The sequence below is a fragment of the Heliangelus exortis genome, chromosome 9 (genome assembly GCF_036169615.1).
Source record: "Heliangelus exortis chromosome 9, bHelExo1.hap1, whole genome shotgun sequence".
NCBI classification, from domain to species: Eukaryota; Metazoa; Chordata; class Aves; order Apodiformes; family Trochilidae; genus Heliangelus; species Heliangelus exortis.
Window position 1 is genome coordinate 18,115,153 of NC_092430.1, and position 24,150 is coordinate 18,139,302.

General features: G+C 37.1%; 1 protein-coding gene across 4 annotated transcripts; it reads left to right on the forward strand.

Annotated features, from left to right (window-relative positions):
• The first annotated feature begins 1,587 nt into the window (after positions 1–1,587).
• MCCC1 (methylcrotonyl-CoA carboxylase subunit 1) lies at positions 1,588–22,759 on the forward strand. 4 transcript variants are annotated; one of them, XR_011727528.1, is made up of 22 exons: positions 1,588–1,740; positions 3,061–3,107; positions 4,176–4,315; positions 4,732–4,827; positions 4,970–5,091; positions 6,068–6,215; positions 7,059–7,180; positions 8,316–8,427; positions 8,758–8,839; positions 9,615–9,742; positions 10,658–10,841; positions 11,335–11,444; positions 12,768–12,984; positions 14,062–14,148; positions 14,711–14,760; positions 15,632–15,769; positions 16,386–16,511; positions 17,490–17,561; positions 18,527–18,658; positions 20,174–20,238; positions 20,670–20,754; positions 22,643–22,759. XR_011727528.1 is itself a non-coding variant. In XM_071752580.1 (19 exons), the coding sequence occupies exons 1-19, from the start codon at positions 1,682–1,684 to the stop codon at positions 18,644–18,646; spliced, it is 2,160 nt and encodes a 719-aa protein (XP_071608681.1). In that variant the 5' UTR covers positions 1,588–1,681; the 3' UTR covers positions 18,647–20,068. The 4 variants fall into 4 exon arrangements, 2 of the variants coding, with proteins under 2 accessions (XP_071608681.1, XP_071608682.1); XR_011727527.1 differs by lacking the exon at positions 22,643–22,759 and having other exon boundaries at positions 20,670–21,977; XM_071752580.1 differs by lacking the exons at positions 20,174–20,238; positions 20,670–20,754; positions 22,643–22,759 and having other exon boundaries at positions 18,527–20,068.
• Positions 22,760–24,150: the final 1,391 nt, after the last annotated feature.

The window sequence follows — 24,150 nt, forward strand, 5'->3', positions numbered from 1 at the left end:
TGAAAAAGCATTGCTGCTTTGCTACTTGTAAACAGCAGCTAGAAATACTTATTTGATTAAGTGCTACTGTTTGATTTTAAAAAAATATTTATACAATTAATATTAAAATCAAGTGATGTGAAATGCTACTTTGGAAATGCCTGCTGTAGTCTTAGCAGTCTCACGGCACATCTGGATGTTACTGTTAACCTAGGTTCAGTGAATCTTTACTGAAGCAAACGAGGTGACTTTGGCGATTCACCCTCCTTTTCATGCTGTGTTATTAGATCCAGCTTGACATGGAGAATATTACGAAGGGTGAGGTGAGGCCTGATCAGCGGCCCAGCCACCCAGCCCAGTCCCCTCAGGAGCGGTGACACCACGCTGCAGCCTTCAGCAGGACCCGCATGAGGGGAAGGTGGAGCTCCGGCAGCGGTACTGGTACCAGTCACATCTGCTCTCTACTGCCGAGAGGGTGGGGTGTGCTGGTCCCGACACTCTCTGACCTCCTCCATTTTCACAGCAGCTTTGAGCTGGGGACTCGGCCCTGGGCACAGGGATCCCCAGATAGTGGAACATTCCAGCTACCCTCATGGCATTTTTGAAGGTACAGCCTCGATTCAGAGCCTGTGCTTCCAGAAGTAAATGAGAAGTCCCTCTGTGCCGTGCATCTGTTTGCATTTATCTCAGTTGGCCACAACAGCCCCATGGGGAGCTCCAGGCTGGGCACAGAGTGGCTGGAGAGCAGCCAGGCAGAAAGGGACCTGGGAGTCTGGATTGACAGGAAGCTGAACATGAGCCAGCAGTGTGCCCAGGTGGCCAAGAAGGCCAATGGCATCCTGGCCTGTATCAGGAACAGTGTGGCCAACAGGTCCAGGGAAGGGATTCTTCCCCTGTACTCAGTGCTGGTGAGGCCACACCTCGAGTCCTGTGTCCAGTTCTGGGCCCCTCAGTTCAGGAAGGAGATTGAGTCGCTGGAGCAGGTCCAGAGAAGAGCAAGGAGGCTGTGAAGGGATCCAGCACAAGTCCTGTGAGGAAGGGCTGAGGGAGCTGGGGGGTGTTCAGTCTGTAGTAGAGGAGGCTCAGGGGAGACCTCATCACTCTCTACAACTCCCTGACAGGAGGTTGGAGCCAGGGGGGGTCGGTCTCTTCTCCCAGGCAGCTACAAGCAGGACAAGAGGGCATGGACTTAAGCTCTGCCAAGGGAGGTTTAGGGTGGATATTAGGAAGAAATTCTTTACAGAGAGGGTGATCAGGCATTGGAATGGGCTGCTCAGGGAGGTGGCGGATTCTCCATCCCTGGACATTTTTAAAAAGAGACTGAATGTGGCACTCAGTGCCATGGTCTGGTGACCACGGTGGTAGTGGATCAAGGGTTGGACTTGACGATCTCACAGGTCCTTTCCAACACGGCTGATTCTGCATGATTTTATTTTGCCTGCCCAGTTTCCCCGTCTCACTCAACCCCAGCCGCCGGCTCCCAGTTCCATCCACACCAGGCAGCCATATCAAGCCCTCTCACGCGGCCGCCCCTGGCCCCTCCTTTTTCGTTACCTCCCTCCTCTCCGAGCTCTTTCTCCCCCCGCTCCCCGCCCACCTCCCCTTGGCCACCTCCCACCTCACCACGCCCCTGCCGCGGCAGCCACTGCCGAGCGGCCTGGGCCGCACACCCTCCGTCCCGCCGGCCCCCGTGATCCCTAACATGGCGATGGTGCTGGCGGCAGAGCGGGGTCGACGCTGTCTCTGGGCACTGCGGGGGCAGTGAGTGCGGGGCGGGGGAGAGGCGGAACACGGCGCGCCGGGACCCGTGGGTCCTCGGAGGCGGCGGTCGCTGCCTCCGCGATGCGCCCGGGGGGTAACCCCGGTCGGCGGCAGCTAACGGGGACGCGCCCGGGAGGGAGGCGGCGGCTGTCGGGCCTGGCGAGTGAGGAGGTTTCCTAAATCCTTGGAGCGGGGCTGCCCGAGAGAAGGAGCGGGGTCTGCGGCTCGGGGGAAGCGAGGGAGCTGCGCTGCCTCCTGGCCCCGCGGCTCGGGGGAAGCGAGGGAGCTGCGCTGCCTCCTGGCCCCGCTGCTCGGTGTGCGAGGGATGCGGGTACCCCGGGCTCCTCCGTTGAAAGAAAGAACAAAAAATCCCCACCCCAAGTTTCAAGCGTAGGTTTAGCAGTTGTTGCAGATTCCATGCAGCTGCCCTGGGTGCTCGGGGCTTGGGTAAGTGCAGCCACCCTGTGACCCCATGCAGAAGGAATCGGGGCCCATGACAGCTGTTTATGGGGAGTCTAGGAAATGCACAGATCTCTCCTGTCACTGAAGCTGAGCTCTTGGCCGTCTGGTGCCACGGAGGTCTCGTGTCTTTTTTGTCTGAAAACGTTTAAGAATTGCTGAACTTGATCCAAGATTCAGAAGTGGATGTATATGATAATTGAAACCGGTCCAAGAGTTTAATTTTACAGGTTCTTCCAGTCACTTGGCTTTCACTATCTGATTTTTTTTAGTACTTTTTATTAGTTTCCAAAATTCTTGTTGATCTCCAAAATTCTTCAGAGCTCTTCTTGCTTTCTGTCTTTCACATTCCTCTCTCTTGCACCTGTTTTTTTTTACAAACAACTCCTGTTTTACTTTTTTAAGCTTTTCTGTTTTGTGATTGTTCAAGTCTTCTTCCTTCGGTGCTTCAAATATCCTCATCCATAATAAATGGCAGGCATTGGCTGTCCACGAAAATATTTTTTTTTTTTTAAATGGTGACTATTTCAAATTGAACACTGCTAAAACAAGCAAGGAAACAATTTGTTGTCTCTGTCATGTCTAAATGAAAACCATTTCCACAAGAGATTTGAAGAGGCTCAGTAAACCTTTCTTGTGCTTTAGTATCCTCCCTGCCCATGCAGTTGGAACAAGATGATCTTTAAGGTCCCTTTCAACCCAAATAATTCTGTGATTGTTTGGTACAAATGGTTGTGTTAAAAGCTTCAGAACTGTGTTAGTTCTGTCAGCTGTGTTAGTGTCAGCTGAAAAAAAGAAAAGTAGCTCGGTTGCCATTTCTTATACTTTTGTAATGCTTTTGTGTATTTATTATTGTTACAGGCAATGGAACCAAGTACAAAGATTTGTGAAATGGGCCTCAACAATAGGTATGAAATTTAATTTCCTTATCTGCTAGGTTTAATTGCTTATGTAATGTGTAATGTGCATCGTTTTGCAATTAGGTTTAGACCATTAGTTACAGAAAAACTAGTTTAAAAAAATATTTATATAGCTTTTGAAAACAGTAGCCTGTAGTTTACCTAACAGAAATAATCTTAATGTGTAAACATTTTGAATAATTTTATCTATCATATTTAGGTATACTCACCTTAATGAAAACTATTTATTTTTGTGATGTTTTCCTCTGAGTCCTTTTCTGATACAAATGTTACAAAGTCTGCTTTTTAGACATCATGATATTTAAATGATATGTGAAGGTAAGTAAAAAAAAAATAGCAAGATTATTTAAACTGACCTTGTTGTCATTTTGTCTAAAATTATACGTTTCAGAATTCAGAGATATATTTTTATTTTAATATGTAGTTTTAAGCTATTATTTCTGCCAGCAAGGTCTCTGACTGTGTTGGCCTGGTATTTCTGGTTTTAACCAGAAATAAAACCAGGTTCTGGTTTTAACTGCTGTCATGGGATTTAATAGAAGCGTTTCTGACTGTTTTAAAAAACAAAACAAAACAAAACAAAAAAAAACCCACCACAAAACGACAAAAATCTCATTACTAAATTCCTGTCTTGTTATTTCTTTGTATCTGTGTATCAGTGGGGAGTAGTGCTCTTCAAAGTAATGTGAATCACTTTTTCTGGGGACATGGGGTGAGGACAGGTGTTAATTGTTTCCTACTTGGTCCAAAGGTAAAGTGAAAATGTAAGCATCAGCTTTTATGTTTAAGTATTTTTTTAGGGTTAGAATCTATTTCTTGTATTCTAAAAAGAAATTAAATGTACTTCTGCATAAGAATTCTAAAAAAAAATAAATTACAAGACTTACAGAAATGCTTCTGGGTGAAGGATGAGTTTTCTCCTTATTGGAAGAAGTACATAAATGCAATACATTATGTACAAGAAATCTGAATTTTTAACTTGCTTTGTTTATGGGAATATTTTAAAGGATATATTTATTTTAAAACTTGCTTACTGTTCTTCATCCTTTTAAACAGGAGGTCACAGCATAGGGAAGATTCTTATCGCAAACCGAGGAGAAATTGCATGCAGAGTGATGCGAACAGCAAAGAAAATGGGTGTGAAGTCTGTAGCAGTTTATAGTGAAGCAGACAGAAATTCCATGCATGTAGCAATGGTCAAGTATATTTATATATAAAAGTTTTTGACTGACATTGGTTCACAGCTATTTCGCATTAATAAGCTTGATGTGGAAGTAGGTGTATATGGCAATGAGTTTGATTCCAAGTTTTCTTTGAGTCAAAAGTTTGCCTTGTCTGTGTCTCTGCACCTGGCAACTTTACAGGAAGTGCATTAACATTTGGCACTTTTAATTCCAGCATAGCCACTGGGGGTTAGAAAGTGGACTCTTATTTGGGGAAGAAAGTCAGAATTTGTTTAATGCTGTTAAGTTTCTCCATGGAGAGAGACAGTGTTTTAAACTGTTGTGTGCTAGCAGTCTGATAAACCATATCATTAGCTCAGAAATTTAGTTAAATTTGCTTTTTATTATCTAATAAACAGTCTGTGTTGTATGTATCTTTTCTATATCAGGCAGATGAAGCCTATTGCATTGGTCCAGCTCCCTCCCAGCAGAGTTACTTGGCTATGGAAAAAATAATGGAAGTGGCCAAGGCCTCAGCAGCACAGGTAAGCAGATCATGACTGTTTTAGTTCTTTATTTTTACCAATGATGTTTCCATCTTGTATTTCCCTAGCACTCTGCTGAAGTTTCAGGGTTTTCTAAACTAAAGTAAAGTAAAAATAGGCTGGTAATATTATTCTATTTTAGGCTATTCATCCAGGTTATGGTTTCCTCTCAGAAAACACAGAATTTGCAGAGTTGTGCAAGCAGGAGGGAATCATCTTCATAGGTCCGCCTTCATCTGCTATCAGAGATATGGGTATTAAGAGGTATCTATTTCTAATTTGTTACTTGGTTATGCAGTTTGTTAACAAATGACCAGTTGCCTCATAATCGTTTTGTTCCATCAGTTTTTATTCTCTTTTATTTTTATGGATATCTTCAAAGGAATAAGCTCCAAGTTTATTGGTGTGGGCTTCATAGAGGCATAGGAACAGTCAAGGTTGTTCAGTTATTAGGATTTTAATAATTAAATACCTAGCTGATTCTAGTATTCCAGATGTAGGGTATTGCAGTGTTACATAGGTAGAGCTTCTCCAGTCAGATTTGATGTCTTGGTCAAAAAAGGGTGGAAAAGAAACACTGTGTCATCAGTGGCTACTAGGGCTCATGTGAAATGGGTTGGTAAGTTTTGTTCACCATGGAGAATCTTAATCTTAATTAAGTAGATCAAATAAATGTTTCCAGAGGATGAAGTATAAATCAAGAATATGGAAATCAGGTTATTACCAACACAAACTGTGTAATAACTAATTTCAAATAATTAATTTTTTATCACTTCCTAATGTGAGAGTGAATTACCTTTGTAATTTAAGTAGTTTTGCATGCATATTTGAAATTACAGTTGTTACACTCAAGTGTTTTATGTGTGGTTTGAATCCAGCCTGTATCATGAAAAGAGTTTTTCCCTTTGTACAATTTTAAATACAGTTTTGGCAGGATGCAATGTTTTAATTTGAAAATGTTGTGTTGGGCTCTGTATTGTGAGTTAAAAGATGGGAAAGAAAAGCAAACCTGAAACTGACTAGAGCTTGTATCTGGAGGGCTTGGAGAAAAAAAAAATTCCCATTTGAAACATTTGAAGAATTACAATCAAATTGTATGTAATCCACTGATGTAAGTGGTCCCATTAAGGTCTGTGGCATCAGCTTTTGTAAGGAGACTTAACACTGGGAATGTGTACAGATCTTAAAGTAACAAAAAAAATATTATTGCCATTCTAAACATAAAACTATTCTGTCAAAGCACTTCCAAAGCTATAATGTCTGCTGCTGGCGTTCCTGTTGTTGAAGGTTATCATGGAGAAGATCAATCAGATGAATGTCTGAAGGAACATGCCAAGAGAATAGGATTTCCAATAATGATTAAAGCTGTCCGTGGAGGTGGAGGAAAGGTAAAGGAAATCTCATCACATACTGTAAAGTTGTTGTGTCTCTGCTTCTGTAAGTGAATACTCTAAAAGAAATCTTTGAAAACAAAGAAAGTGGAAAACTACTATTAGTTTAAATTTGTTACTAGTTTCCAATACAGCACTATGAAATCTCATTTCCATTTGTTGTGCAGTCAGGCATGATATAAGTTGCTGGCATAGATTGGAAGAGGTTTTTTCAGTGGTCTCCAGTAATTCACAGCAGAAAAAGTCCTATGGCTTTGTTAGTGTGAAATTAGATGACTTTAAATTGTTACTTTGTGATAGCTTCTGTGACCTTTTTTTGCCAGAACTTTTAAATGTTGAATATGGAGTGACTAGAAATACCATTTAGTTATTTTGTGTCTAGACACGTTTAAAAGTATGAATTCCCTGTCTAATTCTGATTTTACTCTAAAATAAAATTTTATAAAAATGACATGTTAGGAAAATCTAGTAATTTCTAAATTAGCTGTATTTATTTTGTAATGAAATCAGTTTTTCTCTGTCAATTTTGGGAAATTTCTATGATATTTAGAAATAAAATCTTAAGAATAAGAATTGAATTTTACACTCAGCCTTATTCAGTGGAATGGTAATTTTTTCTTATGGCATGTATAGTGGGACTTAGTAGGATTGTATTATTTGAAGCTGATAAAGAATTTTGCTAAAGTTTAAGAAAGGAAAAAATGTTATTGTTAAGCTCATATCCTGCTGTTTTAGTCAAGTACTTGTTTGTGTACAGCAGGGATTTTTATTGTGCACCATATTTGTAGACATTTAGGTATGTGTTTTGTTGTGTTGTTTTTTTTTTTTCCTGTATTTTAGGGTATGAGAATTGCTCACTCAGAGGAGGAATTTCTGGACCAACTAGAATCAGCTAGGAGGGAAGCCAAGAAGTCTTTCAATGATGATGCAATGCTGATTGAGAAATTTGTAGATAATCCAAGGTGCAAAATAAATATTTCAATATAAACACTGTAATGTTTATTCTACTGCTAAACAGAACTAGAAAGTAGGATGAAAGTTGGTCTTGTGTGTTTTATTTGCATTGTGGTAGCAGTTAATTCAGTTAAAATTGTTTACAATGATTAAATTTCTGTAGTGACTGTGTTTTGATTTATAAAAGTTAAAATACAGCTGCTTGGGACACATGGCAGTGACATTTAATGATATTGATAGACTTCCTTGAGGAAGCTTTCTAAACTCAGTTTGCATCTAGAAAGAAAAAAGTCATATTGTAATACTTGATGTGAAGACCTGAGTCAAGGTGTCATGGTTTTTCTGCTGTCGGGTGTCCTGAACTACTTACTTAATCTTTCTCTATTTTGATATTTAAAATAGAAGTGATAGTCTTTAGCTCATGCTTGAACTGTGGAACTGAGTTAATTTATCTCTTATGAAGAACTTCTTACAGAGGTCTTTGAAATACTTATGTACTTTACAACTTTTTTTTTTTCCAAAGCATCACTATGAAGGAAGCATTTACTATGAAGAAACTCAAGGCCTGATTATGCTGTTAAATGGGCATGAGAAAAATCTCATTAAATCCCTGGGGAATTTCTTTTGCCAGCATCACAGGATTTATCATAGTGATCACAGATTTTTGTTAGTTTTGTACATAGAATAAAGTTTTGCTACCTACTGTGTGGAAACAAAACACACCAGACAATGTTATTCCTGAGCCAGGGGCTGCTTCATCTTATGAGTTGCTATGCAGTAAATTATGAGGGAAATCATCATTATCAAATAATAGTGAAGTGGGTTTACTTTTATTATAATAAAATAACTAATAAAGAGGTAGCAGCCTTTAGATACATATCTTATTTATCCTATGGCCTGAGTTTTCACTGCAGTAGCTGGCATTTAGAATCCTATTTTATTGAGGAAGTCTAAACCTGTTGAAATCCTGCAGAATTGCAGCCTCATTCTGTATCTTTGGCTATTTGGGGGTAGACATTTAAGCCTATAAGCAGCCTGGAGTTTATAGGACCGTGTAAAAGTTCAGAGTCTTTTTGGGTGAAGTTGCTTGCAGGATTGGGGTGTTACAGAGAATGTGTTGAAACATTTATTATTACAAAACAGGCATGTTGAAGTCCAAGTATTTGGTGACCAGCATGGCAATGCAGTCTATTTGTTTGAAAGAGACTGCAGTGTGCAAAGAAGACATCAGAAGATCATTGAAGAGGCTCCAGGGGTGAGCAAAAGGTTCTTACAACATTTGTTAGGAATGGGCATATTTTTAAAATAATTGCTAACTCCCATCAAATTTATTTAGCAAGTAGTAATTTATTGTACTTCTCAGTACCTTTTTAAATTTTGCTGCTTAAAATGTTCTAATTGAAAAAGCTCCTTTTAAAAGAAAATTATTCTCAGTTTAAACATATGTGGAGTTTAAGTATAACATTGATAAGATTTTTGCTACAGTTGCTAAATGCCACAAACTATTCATGCATGGTAGGTTTATTGTCACCAAAACTCACAGTTTTGCTTATACTTTTCTAATTGCTTATACTTTTATTTATAGCCAGGAATTAATCCTGAAGTTCGAAAGAGACTTGGAGAAGCTGCTGTCAAAGCAGCTAAAGCAGTGAACTATGTGGGAGCAGGTAAGCCTGAGGAGGTATGGCTGCTCCAGAGGGATGATTTTAACTTAAGACATTGAGCTTCCAGGCAATTGGCATCTGATTGTTGTACAGTATGACACACATCCTCTTTTTTTTTTTTTTTGAGGTTTAAGCAAGTAGTCACATAATTAATTCTGACATAATTACAAATTTAAACCAGCAAACCTGGTCTGAGCTCAGGTCCATTGGGCAGCTGAAGAACAGAAAGAAAAAATTTCAGAGCAGGTAATTCAATCACCTAGATTGTTACTAAACTTGAGCAGAGTAAGAGAAAAATTATTGCTCTTTCAGCATACAAAGAATAATACTTCGTACTCAAACAGTAGAGATTTTTAAGGAAAAAAAATATCCCAGACAGAAGAGTTCCCTGTCTATAAAGTTCACATTATTTCCCAGGTGGAAAATAACCTGCTAAAGTTTAAAAAAAAAACCCACAAACCAACAACAATAATTATATGCCCTGTACATACACACAATTCTTTAAAGATTTTTGATGGACTTGACATCTGTAACGAAATGAAGCTCTTACTGTAGAGGATGAGAACTGCTAAAGAGCACAAGATATGTAAATGTGCAAGGAAGTAACCCTTTTGTTTTGAGACCTCAGTTGTGTGACCCTTTAAGATAATTTTATATAATTTAATGACATTCAGCATATCTGGTTTAGAAGTAATAGTCCTGGCATAAATGAACCAAGTGTCTTAGATGTCTGACAAAGTCTTGTTTTCGTGAAATGCCCTTGTATTAAATACTTCAGGAACAGTGGAATTCATTATGGACTCCCAACATAATTTTTACTTCATGGAGATGAATACCAGACTGCAAGTAGAGCACCCAGTTACAGAGATGATCACTGGAACAGACTTGGTGGAGTGGCAGCTTAGGGTAAGTGTTAATTGATTTTACTTGTAGAGTTCCTCTTGTCTGTTGAATTGTGCTCTTTGATATTGCCCATGAGAGACCAGATATATTTTCATATCCTCATCTCCTATTCATGTAGTTGAGCAGAGTTTCCTTTGCTCTGAAGAAACATCTCATATTACTGTATTTGATTGTAGAGCATTTTGTAAACCCACTGAATGCCAGTAAAGTCTTCTTGAATAGGAACTTGTCTTTATTATGTAGGTTCCTGGTAAAGGGTCTCCACTCTGCTCAGCTGTAGCAGGCTTGTTATTATTTTGTCCCTAAAGAGCTCTTTTTTTTTATAGTCTCAAATTGGCTTGCTAGTGTCTGTTGGTATTCCTCTATTTCTAATGTGAATTCCTTTGAGTAATGAAATAACATTTCCTTCCCCATTAAGTATTCTTAAATTGTTAGGAATCCCCTTAGAGAAACATTACCTTAAATGTACACATTCTGTATTGCACAGGATACAGAAGAACCAACAGCATGTGCCAGTAGTGCTGGCTGCCAGTAACCCATTTTATCATCTGCTTTTGGAGCAATTTTTCTCTAGTAATAACTTGTCTTATTTGACTAGGCTGTGACTTAAGCACTTAATTTTTTTTTACATAACCAGGAAAAAAAAATTGACTTTTTCCATTATGTTACAGCTTTGTGAAATATTAGGAGATAAATTTACACAGTAATTAAAAATTCTTTGACTGTTGACTCCCAGAGAAAAGGAATAAGTAACTTTAGAATTATTCTGTGGTCAGCTACCGCTTTTTTCTCCTTGTGCTTTTTAAAATGTGCTTCTTACTTGTTCATCTTTACAAGGATATTGTGTATGTATGTATATCATACATTGGCACTCCAGATTATTGATCCTTCATTAAAGAACAGAACTTTTGCTTTCAGGTTGCAGCAGGAGAGAAGATTCCCCTAATGCAGGAAGAGATTCTGCTCCAGGGCCATGCATTTGAAGCTAGAATATATGCTGAAGACCCTAATGATAACTTTATGCCAGGGGCTGGCCCATTGCTGCATTTATCCACTCCACCACCTGATAGATTCACAAGGATAGAAACTGGAGTCAGACAAGGTAAAAGTGAAGCCAGTAGTGTAATCAGAATTATTTAACATAAAAGCATTTCTTTGTAAGCATTTTCCTCTTTTGCCTAAATAAGTTTGACTGAGAGGGTGTTTTTATAAAGACAGATCTCTACAGAATTAGTCTTCCTTGTGATTGTCCATGTACTTCTGGTCAATTGCTGAATACTTTATTTACCTGTATTCAAATCGTTGTCCGTTAGATCATGCTTATTATATTTTCAGCACAATTTGTTAACCAAGACAACTGAATTTGAATGTTACCACTACAAAGGTCTGTGCTGAAGTTGTCCTTGGAATTGAAATGCCAGGTCACATCATTAAAGATTGGAGTTTTTAAAGAACATAGAGAAATAGAGGAACATGGAAGAATGTGGCAAACAATTGTGTCAGAGTTTAATGCCACATGATGTGCAGAGCTACACATTGCCAACTTTCAGAAATACTTGATTTAGTGTTACAGCATATTTTTTAATATATTTTAGGTGATGAGGTTTCTGTTCATTATGATCCAATGATTGCAAAGCTAATTGTTTGGGCTGAGGATCGTCAAGCAGCACTGAGAAAGCTGAGATACAATTTGCATCAATATAATGTGAGTAGAAGAAATGCAGCATGATTTCAGATCTTGAGATAACTTTTTTAACATCTTGATCTAACGAAACATGAACAGCATACTCCAGTAAAAGTGGTTTCTAAAAGGGAGCTTGCATTGCCACTGTTGTTTCAGATTCATTATTTGCTTGCAGGCACTGTATTCTTTCTTAAGTTGCAAACTCTTTTTGTAGGTGGAGTGAGTAGAAGTGTGAAGTCCAGGTTTATATGTAGATTTTTCTTATGTTTGTAATATCTTCAGTTGGGTGATACAGCTGGGACTTTGTAGAAAAGTAAGGATAAGCAACAACATTTTCAATTGTAGTATGAGCTTTCTCAGACTTAAAGGAATTGGTAGAGGGGATTTTGTATCAGACAATGTTTGCTTGTAATTTCTAATTTATAAAAAACATCAAGTTTTTAGACTATACAGCTGGCAAAGAAATACGAAGAATTTTTCATGCTGTCAGTTCTTTTTAAGAAGTGGTCCCCTTTCCCCCCTGTAAAAGCTACAGGCATTGTATCTGTTTTCAAAAGTGGAATTCAGAAGGTCTGACTGGAGGTGAGAATGATTTTTTTTTTTTTTTTTTTTTGTGCAGATTAAATTTACACTTTAAATCACCAGTATAAACATGATTGAGGGACTGAAAATGTTTTGCCCACTGCTGGGCAAAGCATTAAGATTACTGCAGGTTAAAGATGAAAGAATTCCCTTGGGTTTTTTCAGTTTTCTCAGTAGTTTTGTCAGTAAATGCTGACAATACAATATAATTACCAGTTTCACTGATTTCTCTAAAATAATTATTTCAATTTTCATGTTGTTTGCTTAGGTATTTTGCAGAACAGGAAAGTATAGTACCTAGTAAATTTATAAAAGTCACTGTTCTCATGTGTTGGTATTAAAAGATCAAATACAGAGTATCTAAAACTATTATGATTAATTTTTAATAAGCTGCACTTTTCATAGTAGGAATCTTCTTCTAAGTAGTCAGAGGACGATTTTATGAAACATATTTACTTTTCCTAAGTAACCACCCATTCTGTTGCTGGGAAAATTTCTTTGACTTCACAGTCGACAAAGGTAGCATTTTGAAAACAGTACTTTTGAGAAAGCTACTCTTGGTACTTTTTTTCTTTATAAAAGAAATTGTTTCTTTGGTATTAAAAACAGCTGAATTCATGACATTTTATTGATAAAACTTGTGTTTTAACAGTTCTGTCTGAAGAAAGATTCATTTATCATCTATGCATAAGTTGAGCAGAAAGCTATGTACTCATCCATAACTTGATTTCAATTTGGCAATATGCTTCTTTTTATTTACAGATTGTAGGATTAAGCACTAATATTGATTTCTTACTGAGCCTGTCAGGACACCCACAGTTCGCAGCTGGAAATGTACACACTAATTTCATTCCTCAATACCACGATCAACTATTTCCAACCAAAAAGGCAACCCCACATGAAGTTATGTGTCAGGCAGCTCTAGGGCTCATACTGAAAGAGAAAATGCTAACAGATGCTTTTAGAGATAAGTCAGATGGTAAGAATGATTCTTAATTTTTTATTTTATTGCACTTGTGACTGTGTAAGACAGTGCTGTGAACTCATATGATTATTTTGTTCCTTTTTGCCTTTGTGGTTGCTCAGGGTTCTGCATTCTGATATCTGTCAGATAATTTCCACACAAAGCAGACTGTAACTTTTGTTAAGGGACAGATATTGAATATACCATGACTGTGATGTACAGATTGCTTCCCACAGCACTTCAAATAGGCACTATCTGAAAGGCCTTGGGATTCATAACCAATGTCACTGTGTACTCTTTGCTCTTCACAAGTGTAAACAATGAGTATCAGCCACTGTTATTCCTACAGTTGGCCCAAGGTCTTCAGAGATAAAATTGACTCTGCTAGGACTGGGAGAGGCTGAAGGGTTTAATGAATGAAAGGGTTTAAAGGAATGAACAGGACACCAGGAACTGAACATTCTTGAGTTCTGACACTGTTAATGGCTGTACTGGTGGGGCGTGTTAAGTCAAACTTCATATAAATCTAAGATATTCTGCCACTAACCTTGTTAATTTTATCCCTCCTCCACCTTAATTGTCCTAGAAACATGGTAGAGTGTCATTGGAAAGACTGCCATCTGCTATTCCCCAGCTTCATGAGACAATGAACTTATCAGGCAGTATCTGATAGTTGTATATCCAATCCATTCTCAAAACCACCAAGAAATAGAAAACCCCTTTCTCTTCCCAGGCAATTTTCTCCCTTGTTTGGAAGTTACAGTTGGAACCTTTAGGTTAGTCTGAATCTCCTATGTGAGAGTTGAATTATTGCCTATTGAAGGATGTGTTCAGGGAAGAGGGTCAATATCCTACTTTTTACCAAATGCTGATGTTAGAGTCTGTAGGTTTATTCACAGCTTCAGTTTATTCAGTGGTGAAGTTTGAGTCAGGGATTGTCACTACCTATTACAGTGGTTCCCCAATATTTTACATGCAACATAAATATATGGTAGTAATAATAGGACACTGGACTTTATGGTGTAAGTTGTAAGTGTTGTGTTTTGCCAAAATACAGTAAAAGTAACAGATCTGTTTTGTTTTGTGTTCTAGATAAATTCTCACCATTTGCATCCAGCACTGGTAGAAGAATAAATATGTGTTACACTAGAAAATTGTCTCTGCTGGATGGGGAAAACAGTAAGTTAATAAAATGTGTGTGAAGGGAGAGGAAATACTTGGGAGATGAAGCTACATCATTGGGTGCTTGAAAATTCAGACTAAGAAATATCAAATAGAAGCAGTATGAGTTTATATAATTTAAGCTTGGAGTTCACGGAACTGCATGATTAATCAGTGGTGTTAGATCTTGAGGCAATATAAACCAAAGGACACTACTAAAGTTCATAATGTAAATTAATAAGGTTTAGGTTTTCAAGAGAACTAAGTGCCAGCAACTATTTCTTTTCATTACTTAACTTTGCTGTGAAAGTGCTCAGCAATTTTTCACATCAAAAATTTGTCCTGATAACTTAATACGGATTTCAGACCATAGCTTCAGGTGTTCATCTTTGTAAACAAACTGTCTAGAACTCAGTATGAAATCTGCAGTGTGTTCTAAGCTGATCTGAAAATACTCTTTTCGTAGAATTGGTCTGTCTTTCATTTTGTGAATAAAGACTAAATATTGTTTATATGTCATTATTCTCTAAACTATATAGTGAAATCTACTAATATATATAAATTTTGTTTTATTGAACAGTTGTGGATGTAGCTGTAAGTTACATTCAAGAAGGGTCATACAGAATGCAGGTACAAGTCCCATTTTTTTCAGATATTTAATTATATAAAAGAAGAATCAGTTTCTTGCTGACTTCTCTTGTTATTAAATGTTATTGAAGAAACTTGGTAGTTACTGTTACAGGGTTGTATTTTTGCTTTCTTGTATCCATTATTGTAGATCATTATTTTGTCCTGCAATTGTCTTTGTTAGATGCTGCATTGGCATGGAAGAGCTACTAAAATGCTTTTGAAGATAAGATTAAGAAAAACATTTGTTTTTGTAGAAAAGGGATGGAAAAGCAGAAGCAGGAGGTGTTAATAGAGATGACAATGTCTCTGGGGTGCTACAAAACCTGTCCTGAGGCCAGCCAACTGATCAGTTGATGATGGCAACTCACAGTGCTGCCCAGGGTGCTGCCCTGATTTCTTCCCCTACTCAGGAAGTTTTTTTCCTAAGACATCATATCAGGTCAACAGTGTCCTTTCAAGGCGTGTTATAAGGTCTTCATTCAGTGGAAAAATAGTGTGTGACTATACCAATTAAGACTGAATGGTAGAGAAAAATACTGGATTCTAGCAGTGTCACTGAACTGATTATTCTGATTTTTTTTTTCCCAGAGAAATAATATACCTTTGTTTTGTTCAGTGCTGTTGCATAATTTATGGTAAAAATTATCCTGTCCAGCTAATTTAGGAGATTATTGTGTTGAATAGAGATTACAGTCTGTTAACTTATAAGTAAAGGATACATAAGATTTAAAAAGACCATTTTTTTTTTTTTTAAATTCCGGGATTTTCTATGTAGAATCACAGATTTCAAGTCTATACTACCAGTACTAACTTTTGGTTTATTGTTTATGAAGGGTTAGACTTTGACCTTATAAAAACATTTAACTTTTAGATTCAAGATAAAACATTCTTGATTTCTGGAGAGATGTTCAATGAAGGTGATTCATTTTACTTGAGGTCTTCAGTAAATGGAACAGTGTTTAAGTCCAAATTGGTCATTTTGGACAACACCATTTATCTCTTCCTTCCGGTAAAGCTCCTTTCTTTGTTATCACAAGTGTAAAATTTCAGAGTTTTAGGTATTGAAATATGAACATAAAGTGCCAGAGAATGTGAAAGAGAATGATAATTTCAAATTCTTGCATTAGTCCATAATGTTTTGATACTTGTTAGATTTATAACTATAACCAAAATTTAGTTGTTTATGGCCAGTGAGTGAGAAAATAAATTACTTTTAGAAAGATAAGATACAGCTGGGTGAATTAGAGTTGGAAATGATGGTTTAGGAGTGGGAAACACTAAATATTAAAATGGTCAAGTATCTAAATTTTTCATAGTGGTTACTTTAAACTGGACAACTGTTTGATACTTTTATTTTGGTGTATTTAATTTTCAATACTGAACGACAAGAAAAATCTGTGGTATCAGAGTGGAATCTGAGGTGGGGGATCTTTTGTAAGACTTGATCATTTGCAAAGTAGTGAGCAAGAGCAGTGTCTCTTTTGCTGACCTGACCCCAGCAGTCTGCCACCCTAAGCAGTTGGCTGAGTTGGATAAAGCTGCATGTATTCTTTCCCTGTATATATGTTCACTAGTGGTATGGTTTCATGTTGTTAACTTCTGTGTCACTGGTTTTATTTCTTTAGGAAGGCAGTGCTCAGATTGGCCTTCCAGTGCCCAAGTACTTATCTGCAGTGAGTTCTGCAGGAACGCAGAGCAGTGCCATGGCTCCCATGACAGGCACAGTTGAAAAGGTCATTATCATAACATGGGTTGGGAATTATTTCTCCAATCTATCCAAGTGCACTCTTCCAGAAATGGTGCTTGCTTCTCTACTGCCAGGACAGAATTAGAGCTGAACTTACCAGTGTCGTGGGGCTTCTCCCAGTTGGGAGAAGCTTCTCCCTGTTTACTCTGACTTTCCAGCGTACATCCAAGAGGCTTCCAGGCTTCTATTCTTCTCCATCTAGAGCTCTTGAAGATATGACTATTTAACTAATCCTACTGCTTAAGTAATTTTTTCTTCATTTTCATTACTTCCTTAGTCAAAGTTCCCTGAAGTGTTATAGGCTGTTTGATACATTTCATCTAACAAAAAAAATTTAAATTCAGAAATGTCTTTTTTTTTTTTTTTTTTCCCAAGCTGTATATTTTGCTGCTTCTGTTTCTGTTGTTTTGTTTTGGGTTTTTTTTCTTTAGCTCAGCAAGTCCTTTCTGTATGGTAGAAAAGTTTCAAAAGAAAAGAGATTTCCAAGAGTGTAGTAGTTAAAGGATTCTGCTAGCTATAAAAAGGCATGAACCCTTTTACAGGATGGTGTTAATTGAATGTAGAACTATTATGTACTGAGGGAACTATCAGTTATTGTAGCAAAATTAGGTGGCTCCTGCAGTCTTATTTCTGGATTTTCTCTTAAAAACAACTTCAGTGACTGACTTTAGGAAGAGGTTCTAGACTTTCTCTCTCAAAATACAAGATTTAAGCACAGAAAAGGTAGAATATACATTGTCTCTTCTAGTGTTTTCTTCTCTGATAAATAAATGGCTTCCAGCTCATTCTGCTAGCTGTTACTGAGCCACTTTCTAGAGCTTCTGACTCCCTGAATATTATCTAGATAACTGAGCCAGTTCAACAATATTAAAGGTATTATGGGCTGCTTTTGTGAAATCTATTTATCCAAGATCTAGGTGATGATTTTTAATGGTACAGACATTAATGATTTTTTTTTTCTCTATTTTCTCTTTAATTGTAGGTGTTTGTTAAAGCAGGGGATAAAGTTCAGAGTGGAGACCCTCTAATGGTTATGATAGCTATGAAAATGGAGGTGAGTGACGTGAAAGGTTTTAATTACTGAGAAAATAAAAATCTGCTCCTAATGTAATCATTTTGGTTGCATTACTGAAACATGATGCAGATTATAGTTCGCAGACGTCAGTATCACTTGATACACTGTAGAAAATTGTGTCTGACTAGATTTTAGAGGATTATGTTTGCTGCTATTTTATTAACAAATGATGATTATATAATCCCTGGTATTCTTGCAGATGTTTTAACATTCATTTGGCTAGTTTATCAATCCATCTCTTTCTCCCACAAGAAGCCAATAATTCTTTAATTTTTCTGACAGAAAACTGTACACATATCTCTTGCTGACTGCTTGGTATATAAACATATGCCTGCATTTTCATGCAGAAAAATAGCTAATTGTGACTTCGTAAATAAGCCCAGGACTATTATATTTGGTTTAGTTTATAATATCTTAATTGTTATTTACATAAGGTTTTACCAAGAGTAAACTGAAGACTCCTTGTAATTGTCCATATGTTGTTTGGTGGACTAATAGCTTGGCCATTACATCTTGTCTCGCTGCATGACCATGGCTCAAATTGCTTGAACTGTAGTTTTTGAAGCCTGAACTGGTTTGGTTTATCTATTAGTTTCTTTTGAACTTAAGTTTATGGTAGCAGAAAATTTGTCTTTCCCTTATCATATCCCTTTGTAAATTACACTAAAATTGCACAGAATACAACAGCTGTGCACTAAAAAGATTAACATTTTTGTCCCCAGTATAGTTATCAAAATAAATACTGATGAGAAAATAAAACTTGAAAAAGGACTAGGATAACATCTTAAAATATGGTTTAAAATAAATATACATTTGTCAGGGGAAGTAATTAAGTGTGTTCTGTTCTAATTTTACCAAAAAAGTAATATTAGCATTTGGTGGAGAGGAAGAGGAGGGAAAAAAGCCCTATTCTTCTGATTCCTTATTGATCTGTTTCTGTGCAGCATACCATACGGGCTTCAAAGGCAGGAGTGATAAAAAAGGTTAATTTCCAAGAAGGTGCCCAGGCCAATAGACACACTCCACTGGTTGAATTCGTGGATGAAGAGGCTGAGTCAAAATAAAATTCAAGGAAGGTGCATTTTAACTTTTCTACTTTGCTGTTTTCCTCTCAGGAGAGGATCTCATATTTTCAGCAAACTTTTGTGTAAGAGGTTAGGGTTTCCCCTACACTTTCTGCATAGTTTGACTGTACATTATGTTGACTTCACTGAAATTTGGATATCACCATACTGTAGGCATATATAGAACTCGTGGGCCTACGTGATGTTCAGTGGTAATGAAGAATTCTTAAGGATGGAGCCGGGGTTCTTCTGCCCTACTTTTCTATTCACAGCTGCCTTTTTAGCCCAGGATGTGAGAGCATTGATACGAAGGACATCCGAAAGGTGACAGTTGTTACATGAAATCATTGCTCTGGCAAAACTCCCATTTGTGGCTTATGCTTTTGCCTGAATAGGGAATTTGGGATTGTTCCTTAACCCAGGATCCCTCCTGGCCATTTTTGGTGCTTCTTTTTTCCCATTTACCTAAATGAGTAGAGCAAATTTGCATAAAGAAGTATTTTACTATACTTTGAAATATCTGATACAAAACATCTTTAAAATACATATTACCATTACAATTCTAATCAAAGCTTTAATGAAACTGCTCTCCACAAATAAAATTTGATCTACTAACATGAAGCTGTAGCACAGAAAGATGATAAGCTTATTTAATACTGAAAAAGTGTGCCAAAATAAACAACTGGCTTCAAAATCCTTGTTAATTTTCCCATATTGTTCATGTTCTAATATGTTACATAATGGCTGGAATTAAGTATACCGAAGTCTTCATAGCAACATGAAATAAAAATAACAATAATAGACTTTCTGTATCTGCAATATTGCATAAAGGAGAATGGGCAGGGGTTTTTTATATGCAAAAAAAAAAATATTTCTCAGACACAGTATATAAATATACTTAAATTTCTGATGTATTAATCATTTGCCATAAATCTGTTTTATTTAAAAAGCACCTCAGAGAAGCAGGAAAAGGAAAAGAAAAAACACATTTTAATTGTTGCAAACTTCCAAACTTTTCTCACCTGTTAAGGTAAAACTCTGCTTGTCTCATGAACTTTTGATATGATAATTTAAGATGGTAGCATGGTTTATAGTGCAGAAAAGAACACAGATGATGCAGTGATTCCAAATTTGTAGTTGACATCTTTGAAAATGGATCCTTATATTTACTGAAACATTATTTCTGAATCAATATACAATGTCACAGGGAATTCTCTGATCTGATCCTGTAACTGTGCCTTGTGTGCATTTCAGACAAAAGCTGTAAAAAAGTAATGGCTCTGGATGGTCTGTATATTTAATGCATATATTAATACTTTTTAGTTTTCTTATAATCCCATGGCCACTTCAGTGATGATCTTTTAGAATATCGCCACAATGATTTTTATTTACTGTCAAATAAAAATTATGCTTAACTTTGAATGTTTGTTTTCATTTTTCTCTATTTTATTCTTTCCTGGTTGCTTATGTTTACACATTAGAGGGTTTTAAAGAGATGTTTATGTATCATCATCTGATATCTGACAGGCCACAATCTGCTGATCACATTTAGGAGGCAGTAATCCAAACAGTCATAATGGGTTTCATTGCAGGTAAGTTTAGCAACTTCTTTTATCTAAAAACTGAATATAGATTCTGTATGTAGATGCAGAAGCATGAACACAGTCCTGAGGAGACACTGCATCTTTGCATTTATTTTTTTTTTCCTTCTGTGTGCCATTGCTGTGTTTTAAGACCCACTTTGCTATACTGAATCTGTAGCACAACATTAAAACTCATAGCATGAGCTTCTTAGTCCCCTAAGTCTGCACTGCTTGCTTCATCCACCCAGTGGAACAAGAGCATGTTCCTTGGAGGATGACAAAATGTCTCCCTTAGAAATAGAGACAAATAGTTTTACCATTTTTGATTTTCCGTCACTTTAGAAAATGAGCTGTTTGTTTTTTCTCTATAAGTTTTCAGTAAGTTTGATTTTTTTCAAATAGTGATGGTTTCATTTACTTTGGAATAAAATCTCTTGCAGAAATCACTACCAGAATTTGCACCATTGAAATGTTTTGCAGCAATGTAGTTTAACTGAGCATAGAGATGAGCAAAAATTATTGAAGGTAGGTTATTCCTGTAACCCAGAACTGCAATTTGCAAAATATTCAGAAAAATTATTTTTGTTACAAATAAACCCGTGTGTTATAAATGTTAATTAGTAAGTGCCATGTGATAGTAATATAGCTGTAACTAAGATGTTGTCTGTGGGACATTCAGTGATAGAGTAAGAAAAAAACTACAGAATAGATAAGAGTACTGAATTGTTTAAAATTCAGTACCTTAGTATTTGAGCTAAAAGAATAATTTCTGCCAATCATTTGTTATTATTCTACATTTTCAAATAGTTTTGCAGTTCTGATACTAAAGTCACAGATACTGTAGAAACAATGAATCTGAACCAATTGTAGTTATAATGATCTACCCTGCTGCCAGAGGATGGAGGGGCCCAGGTCACGGGATTTGTAGTTCAGTCACAGCTGGTAGCCTGCAGGAAAGAACAAGGGTGTTAAGTGTTCCAGACTATGGCTCCTGTGAGACAGGATCAGAGAGGAACACTCTCAATGAGGTTACTGTTCAGCTTGGTAGATCGGGGATGTAACATCCTGCTTGCCAGGGTGAATGTTATCATAGCAAAATGAGATCCTGTGGGGATCTCTGTCTCTTCCACCCTTCAGCCTCTGTCAGTTAGGATAGCTTGATACCCAGTGCAGATCTGTAGTGTAGAGCCTAAATTCATGCTCAGTCAGTGATAAGAAGACAGAGACTGGAAGCAAGAGAGCAGGACTGTGTTTGCACTTCAGCCACTGACTCACTGTGACTTCAGGCAAGTCACTTGGTAGATAGTTGCCTGTGATTTCTCCTGTTTAATGAGGCTATTGATAATCAAAACACTGCAAAATTTGCAGATACAGTGGTTTATAAATAACTATTTTCCATACTTGCTGGTAAAATTGTAATTTCAGATGTATACTATAGTTGAAAGGTTAATTTTTTTACCTTTTTACCCAGTAAGGATCAACTGTAAAAATAAAGTTTTCAATGTGTATGGAATCCTTTGTTGTAACAGTTGTATCTACCTATTTACCAGGAAATTCTGTCTTCACGATGATTAACAAATGAATATTCAAGTGTTTTGGCAGGACCTTCATAACTTAGTCAATAATAGGGAAAAAAAAGTTAATCTGAGCAGACTGTTTTCATTAAAGCAACTTATGCCTATTCTAAAGCATGCATCACCCAGATTTATCACAAGTATATTATTGTCTGTTGATTATTCTGTTCAGTCAGATCAACTCGTATAGTTATGTTAAAAATTGTAGATTTTTATGTTTGAGTGATTCACAGGCAGATATCACAGTAACTTTATGATACTGGGGCGTAGCCTTCTGTGTAAGACTTCCATTTGGAAAATAATATACACTGCTGAGCATTTTATTAAAAAATTAAAGCTCCAGAAATTCATAATTGAGACCTTGTCATTTATTTTTTTTGTGGACTGACTGTATTTCTGAAAAGAAATTAGCCTGGGTTTTAAAAGCAATGAAATATATTTTGTGAGACATTTGATGTTAGCTTACAACCTTAATTATTGTTGATTATTCAAGGATTCCATGTTAAGTAAATATGGATGTTCTGGTTGAATATCCTGTATTTTTTATTGTAGCAGTAATAAGCAAGTAAAACACATGTCTAGAGTCATACTGTTCTCTTTGAAATTATAATGATAGCTGTATTTTAGCTTTAATCTGTTTTCCATATAAACAGTTCTGGTGCCAAAATGTTGCTCTCAAAATTATAATTGGTCTCTGTGAATGGGAGCCAATCTACTCACTGAAGAAGTAAGGAAGGTGGGAGATGTTAATGTTCTGGAGCCAGCAAAGCTCCAGGTGGTGCCTTGTTGAAAAAGCCTGTTGCTGAGAACTCATATCCTTCTCTTGCCTCTCTGTAAAGGAAAGAGACATCTTATTCTGGGCTCTCCTGCTTTGCTCACTCATCAGCGTGCACTGGCACACAGAGAAATGCCCAGTAATAAATCCTGGTACGACAGCTGCAGCAGTTGTCCCGAGGTATGTTCAGTTTCCTGTGAAACATAAGATATAGCTCCTGCTCTACAGAGGTGTAAGAGATAAAATAGGAGCTAGAAGAAACAAGTTTTTAAACAGAACTGTTATTTACAGATGTGATTACTGTGTGATTTCCTTGAAGTTTGCCCTGCTGATTGATAGCTAGTCATGGGCATGGAGGTTACAATTTGACACCTTGATTATCAGGAAAATAATACTGTCTGGATTGTGTAGACGTGTTCCCCAAAACCAGTTTTTGGTTATGACAGTGTGAGTAATGGAGAAGACTCTGTGTGACATGTATGGCAGAAGTAAGGGTCATCTTACTACCCTTGCTTTGTCTGTCTCTATTATTCCTGCAGACTGCTTGCTTTAAGGCAAGAGGCCCTGCCTCCTGTACATATAACTACAATTTTTGTCCTGTATGTTAATAGCAAAAATGTGTGCTTTAAATTCAGATGCCTTATTTTTTATTAAGTTGAGCAACTGAAGATGGCACATACAGCAAATCCTTGTAATAGGAAAATAATAGTGTGTCTGTTCCTGAAATTGCCTGTAATTCTTTGTAGTAAGAATGGAAAGCTGTAAGTTTTGGTTATGAAATCATAGCTATGATAGCTGGTGTCTGTTTTATAACTTGGGGAATTAAGATCATTTTGTTTACAAAGATCATATCATGTTTACTGAAGTTCTGAACTAAAGGAATGTCTGTATCATAAAAACCAACTACTTATTTCTGGTTTTATTGCCCTCTAATTTCTTAATTGATATTACTTAAAATGCCTTGATAGTATATGTATCTCAGTACTTCTAATAAGTTCCAAAAAATACAGAAGTCTTGCAGTTTGTTGCCTGTTCGGTGTTGAGGAAAATCTCAGTTTATTCAGGCCTTCTGGGTACATGAGAATTTTAGACTTTCTTAGACTCACTGACCTGACTCTGCTTCCTTTGTCTCTTAAACCTGTCCTGCCCCTTCTGGAGACACTGTCATGTGGAACCCAGCTCCTAACAGTGCCTTTGACTGGGCGTAGGAACTTGTTAACCTCTTATGTAAGGGAGGAAGAATGAAAAACTTAATAGAAGGTGAACACCCTTCCCTGCAACCATTAACAGCAATCTTCAGATACTGGCAATGTGCCAGTTAAATTGCTGAGACACCTACAGGAGGACTCACACTGTTTACTTCCTCTGCCCTTTCAGTACAGAAAAAAATTAAAAAACAGGTTAATATGGACATCCCAACTATAGCAGTGTAGGAGAGAGCCAGGAGCAGACCATTGGGTCTGTACCTGTGGATGTGAAGAACTTCCTGCCTTCAGAGTGCTATAATGTTTCCTCATTCAGAAGGACTTCGTTCTCTTAGTTAAATATAAGGTCAGTGTTTGCAGGCAAAGG

Coding starts and splice junctions, on each gene's coding strand:
- MCCC1 (XM_071752580.1), top strand. CDS start 1,682: ATGGCGATGGTGCTGGCGGCAGAGCGGGGTCGACGCTGTCTCTGGGCA. Junction 11,445..12,767: donor ACAATTTGCATCAATATAAT/GTGAGTAGAAGA, acceptor TTTTATTTACAG/ATTGTAGGATTAAGCACTAA. Junction 14,761..15,631: donor AAGGGTCATACAGAATGCAG/GTACAAGTCCCA, acceptor TTTAACTTTTAG/ATTCAAGATAAAACATTCTT.